At 33.0% G+C, this 12,489-nt stretch overlaps 1 protein-coding gene across 2 annotated transcripts in view; it reads left to right on the plus strand.

The window, feature by feature from the left end:
* The window catches only part of LRRK2 (leucine rich repeat kinase 2), a 145,809-nt gene that overhangs the window by 14,618 nt on the left and 118,702 nt on the right, over window positions 1-12,489 (plus strand). For both annotated transcript variants that reach the window (XM_050750114.1, XM_050750115.1), the window contains exons 6-11: window positions 185-319; window positions 2,805-2,936; window positions 8,483-8,602; window positions 9,883-10,025; window positions 10,116-10,195; window positions 11,561-11,667. In XM_050750114.1, the coding sequence (XP_050606071.1) occupies window positions 185-319; window positions 2,805-2,936; window positions 8,483-8,602; window positions 9,883-10,025; window positions 10,116-10,195; window positions 11,561-11,667 (717 nt within the window). The remainder of the gene's footprint in view (window positions 1-184; window positions 320-2,804; window positions 2,937-8,482; window positions 8,603-9,882; window positions 10,026-10,115; window positions 10,196-11,560; window positions 11,668-12,489) is intronic.

Raw genomic sequence — 12,489 nt, forward strand, 5'->3', positions numbered from 1 at the left:
TTAATCTCTGTAGCTTGCTTTCCCATTATAACATTCTTAGGAAGGGCTGTTTTCACAGAAATATATTTTTTATTTAAGGAGATTACATTTTTTTACACAACTATCATGAATGTTGTAATTTTTGAATAATTAAACTTCTGTATCATCTTTAGGCTTATTCAGTATTTTGTCTTTCATTTTTTAGTCTCAGAGGAGCAACTAACTGAATTTGTTGAGAACAAAGATTATATGATATTGTTAAGTGCGTTAACAAATTTTAAAGATGAAGAGGAAATTGTGCTTCATGTACTGCATTGTTTACATTCCCTAGCAATTCCTTGTAAGTAGCATTTATATGTGATTTCTTTTTTGTATCTGAAAAATCACAATATATCTCTTTCTGAGTATATTTTAACAATATTTTTATTATTTAGAAACTTGTGGATGCTAAACCCATTCATTCATTTATCCATTTAATTAATTTACATTAATTGACACTATACTGAAGTTGGCTGTGGGCTTGGTGCTGGAGAAACAATAGTGGAAAATACAAATGTGTTCCTTACCTTTTCAGAGCTTGTAGTACAATGGGGGACACAGATAAGTATAGAGGTGATTACAATGGCAGAAGTGATGGCAGAAGTACCCAGAGTTAGGAGAACAAATAGGAAGTGAGGCAATGTCTCTTAGCCAAGATTGAATAAGTAGAGCTTCCTGTGCACAGAGGTGTGAGCTGAAGTGAGAGTGCAGGCAAAGTGGCCCAGGCAGTGGGAATGGTTAGTGTAAAGATGCTGTAGCAAGAGAGAGCAGACTGCCTTCAAGAAGACAAAAGTAGCTCAGTAAAGGTGTGGGGTTATGAGTGTGCATGCGTGCATGCGTGTGTGCCACTGTGCATGCGCATCCCCAAATATCCTGTCCGTTTGTGTTTCATTGACAGAGGCAAGGGAGACCTTGATAAGAGGCAGTGGGTGAGGCCAGAGACATGGAGTGGAGAGCATGAAGGGCCTAAAAAGCTGCATGAAGGAGTTTGAATTTTATTGTGATTCTTGATTAGCATTTTAATGATGCTTTGAAATTTAGCCACCTTTTTCACCAAAAAATATTAATCAGAAGAAATTAATTTGATGTGTATGTTACCAATGATTACTAATAAGCTAAAATAATGGCTCATATTCTGTTTTGTTTTGTAAATGCCCATTAACACTTTGTATTTCATGTATTACTTGTGTAGGTTTCTACAGGATATACATATGCATTTATCTAGTGATATTTTCATCCTCACACATGTGAAGTTTTGAGGATTCAACGAGTTAAAAATGTAGAGTAGTACCTGGCATGTAATAAGTGTTCTAAAATCACTGACAGGATTATTACACAATATGTATTTTATATGTATGTTGTATACTATATGTAATTGCATTTATGGTTTCAGATATGGAAATCACTGTGTCAGTCTGAAGGTGTGAGCCTTCAGTGTAGGCAGAGTAAAAACCCAATGCCCTTGTGAAAGAATGCCTTTTTTTTGGTGATGTTTATAAAATCACAACGTTTTCTTATCCACAGGAAATTAAACACTAGAAAGTGGGTGGGGCTGAACAATAATAGAGAAAGGCCATGCTTTTACATTTCTCTGAGTCATCATTGCCAACAAACTGAATATATTTTTCATTATACTTTTCCTTGGCTATATTTATTCATTTATTTATTTATTTTGGGCTGGCAGTTTTTGGAATCCATTGTTTTCCACCCACATCTGACATAACTCCAGTAAAAATGTGTTGATTCATAATACAAAAGTCAAAGAAAGTGGCAGCTAAAAATTAAGAATCAAGAGTTTTTAAAGCACTGATTCTAACTGAAAAACATTTGCTTTTCAGTCTTTAAGTCTATTGTTTTGAATCAAAGCAGGTAACTCCTTTAACAGACCATTTCCATACATTATTAACTTTTTTTCTATGTTTAAGCATTATAAGACACTTGTGAAAACAGTTGATTAGTTTTGGCTGTGCCAAAACAGATACTAAAATGTTTTGCAAACAGCCCTTTAAAAAAAAAAAAAAATAAAAGAACAGTTAACATTTGATGCAGAAATAGACATATTTTCTCCATGTAGGTTCGCACTTCACTCCCTTTATTGATTCATTGCTTTTTCTGGTAGAGTCTTTCCTTCCTTTCTGTTTCACCTGTGTTTGTCCCTTAGACTTATATTTTAATATTGTGCCTCCCCTTTTTCCTTCTCCCATCTTTTCTTCCACCTATTTTGGAGCCTTCAGGAAGCTTTATTTTGCTGCCTTGTACACTGGTTGCTCTCCTGGAATGGAGGAGGAAACAGGTCATAACTGATTTTAACTCTTCTATCTGGTGACATATTCTTGATTTTCTTTCTTTTGGTTGGGGAAAAAAAAATGCAAAAGTTATTATCCAGTGAGGTTGAGCCTCGTTAAGAAAGAGACCCTCCAATTTATTTTTTGAAAACTTAGACCAATACATTACATTTCTAGACTTTCATTTTCAGTACTTTTCATTTCGTTTTCAGTACTAAAAGTACTCTGAATTTTTCCTTTTTTTTGATCTTAAGGCTTTAAGCCAAGAAACAGGAAAGAAGTAAATTTTTCTTAATGCTAAAGATGAGTCCTACATTCCATTATGTTATCAATGAACAGCCTAGAATTTTTTACAGCTGCTTAACGGAACATGATGTTTAAATTTGGAAATGCAGTCATTATGCTGCCATCTATTTACAATCTATATAAGACATCTTTGTATGCATATTTGAAAGGGGAAAATGGTTACCTTATTGATAATTATGATCTCTTTAAATTCAGGCAATAATGTGGAAGTCCTCATGAGTGGCAATGTCAGGTGTTATAATATTGTGGTGGAAGCTATGAAAGCATTCCCTATCAGTGAAAAAATTCAAGAAGTGAGTTGCTGTTTGCTCCATAGGCTTACATTAGGTGAGTTTCTTAGTTAATATATCATCACAATCTGTATGATATACATATATATAATATATATGTTGCATAATGATGGATAAGTAGCATATTGACATACTTTGAATGAAAATATTGTAAAGTCCCAGAAAAAAATAAATTAAAAAAAAGAAAATACTGTAAATTACCAAACCGTTTTGCTATGTTTAGATGGACTTTTAAAAGGAGTGTCAAAAATAGGTGTGTAGAATGTGAAAGAAGTATTATCTTAATCTTATTTTTATAGAGATAGTTCTATAGATGAGTTTTTTTATTGTTGAGGCTATATTTAAAATGTAATTATGTAAGAATTGATATATACAAAAAATATGCATAACATATACAATGTAAAGCATAATGCAAAGAACTCACCATCCAACTTAAATATTGTATATTCCCAGTGGGGGAAGCTACCCTGGGCTGCTTCTTGCCCTTGCTTTCTCTATAGAGGTTAACACTATCCAGAATTTTGTGTTTACAAATCTTTTGCTTTATAAATATGATTTACTACATTTTCATGTTTCTTTAAGTAAATTGTTAACACTTGCCTCCTTTTGCTTCATCACAATGTAATTATATTGTATGTTGTCTTCTGCAATTTTCAAATATCAATATGATTATAAGAATCAGAAATATTTTTGCATGTGGTTGCTAGTAGTAGTCTATTATTTGGAAATACCACAATTTATTTTTCCATTTTTCTATCAATGGACATTTGGGTTCTTTCTTGTTTTATGCTACTACTATCTGTGTTGTTAGGAAAATATAAATAAGGGTTAATATTTTTAAAAATATTTACTTGCCATTGGTAGGTCCTTCTTTGTGAAATACACAATCTGTCATTTATCAATATTTTTCATAGGATAGTCTGTCTTTTTAAAACTGATTCATAGATTCTGGACAATAATATTTTGATGGTAGGTTATATGTATTGAAAATACCTTCCCTTGACTTGTAGCACGTCTTTTCACCATCTTTATAGTGGCTTTTGTGATATAGTTAAATTTAATAATCAGTTCCTTTGTGATTTACTCTATGTATCTTGTTTAAGAAATCTTTCCTTTCCGAGATAATAAATATATTGTATATTTTATTCCAAATCTTTCTCATTTATTAAACTGTTGCAGTTTGTTTTTGTAAAGAACCCGATTCTCCCTCTTTTTTTCAGTGTGGAGAGCTAGTTACCATCATAGCACAATTTATTAGAGGTTCACCTGTTTCCCAGTTGTGTGGTACACCGACTATATATATTTATGTTTCTGTCCCTGCTGTTCTGTTGCATTAATCTGATTTGTCTGAATCAATTTAACGCTATTTAAATTAATAGTTCTGCAAGTCCTGATATCTGAAAAGCTAGTAGGTCAAGTCACTATACATTCTTTTTTAGGCACAGCTTGCCTTTTTTCTTGGGCCTTTACTATTCCATACTTATTTTAGAATTAACTTGTCCAGTTCCTTGGAAAACACTGTTGAGATTTTGACTGGAATTGCACAAAATATGTGATCATTTTAAGAAGAACTGATGTCTTTACATTATAATTTCTTCTATACGTGTCTTGCACATCTTTGTTAGTTATTGCTACATATCTTATTTTTATTATTATTGTAAATGGTATTTCTTTTTACATCGTATTTTTGAACTGTGTTTTCATAAAGAAATGCAAATGATTTTTTTGTATATTGAGCTAACCTACCTTTCTAAACTCTTCTATTAATTCTGACAATTTGTTTCCAAATGCTCTTAAGTTCTCTACATAGCAATTATATAATTTGTAAATAATGACAGTCTGAGTTCTTCCTTTCTGCTTCTTATATTCTTTATTTCATTTCCTTGTCTTTTTACATGACCCAGAATTATTAATACAGTGTTAAATAGAATCAGTGATAGTAGACATCCTTGTCTTGCTCTTTTTCCTGATTTTAAACAGAATATTTTTAATATTCTCCCATCCAAAATAATGCATCTTACAAGGTTCTACATTTTTAAAAAAATTTTAAGAAATTTTATTTTATTTCTTCTTTGCTTTTATTTTTACAATGTGGGCTTTAAAAAATCACGGGTGAATATTTAATTTTATCAAATATACTTAAAATGTAAGTCTTTTTTTTTCTTTTCATTTTGTTAATATGAAGAAATACATCTACAGGTTTTCTAATACTAAGCTACTTTGCACTTCCTGATAAATTTAACTTGGTCATTTATTAGATTTTTAAAAACACTTATAAAAAAATCTTGTCTGTTTATTTTCGCATATACCAGGTGAGTTTTGGCAGCCTCTTGTTTTTTTCTTTTTTACCCTTTCTTTTTTTTAAAAAAATCCTTCTATTTCTTTAATGATTAATACATGGCTATTTTGTGTTTTGTATCTGATAACTATATGTAAAGTTCTGGGGAGTCTAAACCAACTGCTTCTAGGCTGACTGCCCATCAGTAGCCTTGTTTTCTTGTATGCTTGTGAGTTTCTCTTTGATTGAGTTTAATATTTGAACATCCTGAGGACTTAAATTAAAGATGCTCTTTCAGAGGTGTTTGCCAGAAGTCAGAGCACAGGACTGACGTGGGAGCAGTTTAGGATCTTAAGATCTAGGCTTAATATGGGAGACTCTGGTTGAATTACCTTACCTTGCAGAGAGTCTGAAACTCGATTGTTGAATGCAGCGCCGAAATTCATGCTTTCCCTCGAGACTACTCTGGCGTTCAACTCACAGCTCTTGTTTCAGCTTCTTTTTGAACTCCCTGTGCCCCTCAACACACACCTTGGAAACTTCCTTGATATTTTTGTGAGGACAACAATGCGTGTAAAAGGGAGTGGTTGGTGACTAATAAGGAATGATGGCTAACTGTTGGAAATTGATTCTGATGACACTTTCCCAAAAGGATAACCAGGAATATTTTGTGCAAAATTAGGATTATTATAATAGGCATTTAGTTTTTCATCATTACAAATTTTTGGGAAAATCATTAATCATTTGAAAAAACTAATTGACACATCTCCATTGTAGCAACTCGTATTTTCACTTCTAGTATCATGATTATATCCCCTGTATAATTTGGAAATTGATTTTAGCATTAGGAAAGTTCCTAGTTTCAGTTAAAATGAATTTTTTGTAAGTTGAATTCTATTTTAAATGCACAACTTTAGTTTGTTATTTCTTTCCTTGATAAGCATTTATTGAATGTTGTTATATGACTAAGACTGTAAGATGATCATGTTTAATATTTTCACATTTCTTTCATAGTTTCCAAAGTGTATATATACACTTATATATTTGATATGTATGAATCTACTTATGTACTGTATATATAAATATAATAACATTGTATATAAATGTATATAAATATATATACATGTATAGAAATATACAAATGTATATACATATATTTATATACAAATATACAAATGTCTATAAATATAAATACATTTATATATACAAATATAAATACTGTGCATATATATATGCACACAGTATATATTTGTATATATAAATGTGTATACACACACACACACACACACACACACACACACACAGTATTTTTTGATCCATGCAACAATCTTGGGAGATGGGATATTGTTATTATTTGTACATTTACAGATGAGGTCCTGTGGTTCACCAATCTTTGTGTTTTATTCAAGATTATGTAAGCAGTAAGGGGTGAAATCAGGCTGAGAACCCAGATTTCTTCATCCCTAAACAAAGTATTTCTTCTAAAATTTGGTAGCCATTTACTAGTTTATCTCTATCAGGTTACCCTTTATTCATTATTTTTCGTGAGAAGGTTGTAGTTGTACAAACTGGCTGATATCTGATAATGTTTTAATCTAATTCAAAGTTGATTTCTTAAATCCAGGTGTTAGAGTAGCACACTACTGTACAACTCTCTGTTTCATGTTTTACACAGTCAAGTTACAACTTGCACATGTTACATTAAAATGTGAGTTCGCCTTCATTTCTTGAAATGAGCCAGAGGAAGAAGTGATTTTGTTTTTGTGATGAGGGAAATGCTACTTGACTGCCAAATTGGTCTAGAAGAGCACATTAAAGGTGCTTGATTTTATACTGTTAAAATTAAATAAACCATGGCAACTGTCATGTCGTATGCAACTTTTGTATTATTCTGTAAGATTTTTTAAAAATAAAAAGAGATCAAACTGATCTTCAGGTAAAGATGCTTTTTTCTCTTGTTTATCTCTTAGTGAATGATTATTAGTTCCATTTAATGGGTAGATAATTTATTGTTGCTGTTATTGTTTCAAAAGTAGCTGAATAAAATGCTTAACTTTTTCTTCATAGTTAAAATTAAAACCTCAAGTAAGTAAATATTTAACGTTTTGCCAAATTATGTAATCTAATTATGGGCTTAATGCATTTAAGGACTCTGTACAGTTTGCTATGTATTTTCACACAAGTTGTCTGAACATAGGTCTAGTCTTCCTGCCGTTTTCTGAGTCACACAGTGAGTCAGTGACGGAACAGCTGTAGGCAGTGGTGTGGGTATAATAGGGAAAAGAGAGTGATGGGGACCACCCAAGTTTAGACAAGCTGGTAAAAGTAGAAGAAAATCTTTTTGAAAACACTAGTGATCTTTAAGGGCTGTGGAGAATGTTTGCTTGGTGGGTGAATGTGAAAGAGGCAACAGCATGGGAAGGTGTTGGTAAAGGAGCTCCATAGTTGCTTAAACTGCCTTTTGATTGTGAGGCCGTTGATGAATATTTGGGCTTTAGGTTTTTTATGATACAGGATCTTTTCCATTTCTGGCTTTGTATCTCAGAGATCACTTAGTTACGCTTATAGATGAACAGGAGTTTTAATTCTTTGTTTTAGAAAGAAGCTTGGCAATTGTTAGTGAGTTACAAATAAGCCAAATGGAAAAAGGTACATATTTCTGGAATATCACGTAAAGTTTTTCCTCATAAGGATTTAGACTCTTGGGTGTCATATTAATTCTCAGAAGAATGGGTATAAAAAGATATGGAACTTCTTCCCAGGGTGGGTTGGAGGTGGTGAAATATCTCATTTATTTTAGTTTTTATTTTTTTTTCTGAGATCATCATAGACAAGATCAAGTAATGGTAAGCATGCCAATGAATTTTCTGAACACTATTCCTTTAAGTGAAAGAAGAGGGTTTCAGCAAAACTATTTAATATTGGATCTTCTAAAAGACAGATTTAAGAGTTTCATCTTTAAAAGTCAGAAAAATTAAGTTATTTTATACAATGAATATTGCCGTGCCATGTGTAACAGACGTGACATGAGAGGGAATCAGAGAACATGCAGTTAATACAACCCAAACTAGTATCATTATTTTTGCTCAGTCACTTCCATTGTCTAAGTAAGATAAATAAATGACAGCATAAAATAAAATTTCAAAACTACTCAATCATATTAAGCTATTTTAATTACAGTAAATGTTTTAATGCCATTAAATATTCATCACCATCCAAAATTACTGATGTAAATAGTGTTATATGTTAAAGGTAATTTAACTTCCATGGATGAGAATTCAGCTAATGTTTCACTTAACTTTTAGGTAATTTTTTTAATATCCTGGTATTAAACGAAGTCCATGAATTTGTGGTGAAAGCTGTGCAGCGGTACCCAGAGAACGCAGCATTACAGATCTCAGCGCTCAGCTGTTTGGCCCTCCTCAGTAAGTAACTTCACTAAAAAGGAGATTCTTCCAGAGGCATTTGACATCAAATATGAACATTGTAACAAGAGAATCATATGTACAGATGGGAGTTCTGTCCTGTGTAGCTCATTTTCTAGTAGAGAATACTTTCAAGGAAACTAACAGTTATGACAAGTATACACATCTCCATGTAGAGTTTTGCTTTACATCATTCTTGATTTAGCTTTGTCATTAAGCAGCTAATCTTTTTTTAAAGAATTTTTACTTGTGGCCGGGCATGGTGGCTCACGCTTGTAATCTCAGCACTTTGGGAGGCCAAGGCGGGTAGATCACAAGGTCAGGAGTTCGAGACCAGCCTGGCCAACATGGTGAAACCTCGTCTCTACTAAAAATATAAAAATTAGCCAGGCGTGGTGGCGGGCGCCTGTAATCCCAGCTACTTGGGAGGCTGAGGCAGGAGAACCGCTTGAAACCAGAGGGTAGAGGTTGCAGTGAGCTGAGATCGTGCCACTGCACTCCAGCCTGGGCAACAAGAATGAAACTCAGTCTCAAAAAAAAAAAATTTTTTTTATTTTAAATTCTGGTGTACACGTGCAGGATGTGCAGATTTTTTACATAGGTAAACGTGTGCCTTGGTGGTTTGCTATACCTATTAACCCATCACCTAGGTATTAAGCCCAGCATGGTTTAGCTATTTTTCCTAATGCTCTCCCTCCCCCAGTCCCATCCCCCAATGGGCCCCAGTATGTATTGTTCCTCTCCCTGTGTTCATGTGTTCTCATTGTTCAGCTCCCACTTATAAGTGAGAACATGCGGTGTTTGGTTTTCTCTTCATGTGTTAGTTTATTTGAGGATAATGGTTTCCAGCTCCATCTGTGTCCCTGCAAAGGACATGATATCATTGCTTTCTATGGCTGCATAGTATTTCATGGTGTATATGTACCACATTTTCTTTATCCAGTCTATGACTGATGGGCATTTGGGTTGATTCCATGTCTTTGCTATTGTGAATAGTGCTGTGATGAACTAATCTTTTCAAATAATCCTTCTCTAGTCTATTAGGTTTTTTTTTTTTTTTTTTTTGGTACCCTCTTCCTGATTTTATTATTTATCTGTATAGGATGGTAGTATTATGAGGTGTGTAATATATCAAAAATTATCTTTATAATTGACCAAGGCTTCTACTAAAGCACACCTCATTCTGTTGGTAATATTTCAAAATATTGAATTAGAGTTGGTCAAACTGTTAAGTAAATCATATATATAATGCTTTTATTTATTTTTTAATTTTTTTCAAGCTGAGACCATTTTCTTAAATCAAGATTTAGAGGAAAAGAATGAGAATCAAGAGAATGATGATGAGGGGGAAGAAGTTAAATTGTTTTGGCTGGAAGCCTGTTACAAAGCGTTAACGTGGCATAGAAAGAACAAGCACGTGCAGGTTGGACTCTCATAAATATTAGAGTTACTCAAAATTGTGTTTTCTAATCATTTATATTTTGACAGATTTCTTTTTTCTCCCCTAATCCAGGAGGCTGCATGCTGGGCACTAAATAATCTCCTTATGTACCAAAACAGTTTACATGAGAAGATTGGAGATGAAGATGGCCAGTCAGTAGTTTTGATTTTATATGATAGAAAATTTCAGTTATATTTTAAATCAATACCTACAAAATACTTTAACCATAACTTTTATTGTTAGAAATATTTTTGATACAGCCTTTTAGTTTTAGATGTTGCTGCCAAATAGTAGTATGTATGTAGCATTTTGATCTCATTACCTCCAGGAGTTAGAAAAGGTAGCATGTTTGAGAGTTATTATTGAGAGATTTGGAATCAAGAGTCATTTGGTAATTCACAAATCATGGAGAAAGAATCTGTTTCCTGGCTGATCGTTTTAAAATGCCATATTAATTCATCTTGGGTGATAGAAATTGCAGAGCCATCTGTGATCTTTTCTTCTGTGGTGACTAGCCAGCAGGTTGTCAATATCAGGAATTAGATTTGGTTAGAGAGCTCCCTATGATGAGTTCCCATCTGATGTGACAGAGTTGACCTGTCTTCTTTTGAGAGGGTTATTTGAAGCTGTCATCTCCAGATAACTCTTTCACTAGGAGTGCCATTCAAACATCATAAGACTGGCACTCTCTCCCAAAGATACAAACTGTAGCAAGGAGTTTTGTGCATATCAGGTTTGTTTCATATCCGTGAGCCTTTGTGTTTTATGGCAACTGATTATGCTTGTGCTATTTGCAATGGATATCCTCTGGGTTTTAAATTGTGAATGACTTATTTTGGAAACAAATAGTAGTATTCTACATCTGAAATCTTGACAGTCTATTTGTTTAATTATCTATTGCTGATAAGAGGGGAATTAATAACACAGATGCTACTTAATTAAACATTTTCATTTTGACAAGAAACAGTAGTTCTTTTGAAAACTATGCTAAATTGGCATCTTAATAATCTCATGTTGAGCAAGGCTTTTGGAGATTAGGGTAAGGGAGATTCATGTTGCAGTTTATAAATTTTAGTTCATAGGATACCTGTTTCTCAATATCCGTAAGAGAACTTTAAAATAAATATATTATTAAAACAAAGAAAATAAATTTATGTTGTGCATCTTTAAAACTTATCTTGCTTCTTGACAGTTTTTTATTGTTCTTTTCTTTTTACCATTATCTTCTTTTCCTCACTTTATGTTTTTCCTCAGCATCTCTTTACATATCTGCTAAGCTTCTTTATTTCTCTCTGCTGCTTATTGGTTTTTGAAAAAGCATAAAAATACTAATTTATTAGTATTTAATTAATTTGAGTCTTAAAAATGAACTATAATTAACTCTTGTAAGGGGAGGTGGCATAAAATATTGTTTACATGCTCTTAATTGTTGTTAGAGATATTTGATAATGGTAAGTGAGAATTTGAGATAATTATTTAAAAGATTACTACTAACATTTTCGTTGAATTTTTGAAAGTTTCCCAGCTCATAGGGAAGTGATGCTGTCCATGCTGATGCATTCATCATCAAAGGAAGTTTTCCAGGCATCTGCTAATGCATTGTCAACTCTTTTAGAACAAAATGGTAAGCAGTGTGCCATATTTTCAAATAAAGGGAAACACATTTTTGTGGTAGTTTTAATTATAAAAGCTATATATTGTGAGAAACTTACATAATTTATAAAGCTATATATTGTGAAAGATCTCTCTGTGTGTAGAGATATATTGGCATGTGGATTATGAACATATAGGTACAAGGATGAAGAATAAAATAAACATTTATTGTATATTTTTCTGGACTTCTATGTGTAAACTCACACATGACATATACAAAATTTTACATATTTTGTAGAAATATTATACTCTTTCATAACCAAATTTTATTTTCTTTTTTATGTTGATACATGTGTATTCTCACATTATCATTTTTTATTTTTAATTTTTAAAATTAATTTTTGTTTTTAGATATGGTCTCACTCTGTCACCTAGGCTGGAGTGCAGTGGCATGATCATGGCTCACTACAACCTCAAACTTTTGGACTCAGGTGATCCTCCCACCTCAGCCTCTTGAGTAGCTGGGACTACAGGTGTGCACTGCCATGCCTGGCTAATTTTTTGCAGAGATGGTGTTTTGCCATGTTGCCCAGGCTGGTCTCGAATTCCTGGGCTCAAGCAATCGATCTGCCTTGGCCTCCCAAGTGCTGGGATTACAGGCATGAGCCACTGTGCCCAGCCCAAATTATCATTTTTAAAAGCTATGTAGTTTTTCATTGCATGCCTGTATTCTATTTTATGAACCAATTTCTTATTAATGAAGTTTTAGTTTGTGTCTAGTGGGATGTTTCTGAAACCCATAATACATACCAATGATCACTTTCCTCCTCTGTTTTCCTTTATACATGGTTCC

This window comes from Macaca thibetana, chromosome 11 (assembly GCF_024542745.1).
Source record: "Macaca thibetana thibetana isolate TM-01 chromosome 11, ASM2454274v1, whole genome shotgun sequence".
NCBI lineage: Eukaryota > Metazoa > Chordata > Mammalia > Primates > Cercopithecidae > Macaca > Macaca thibetana.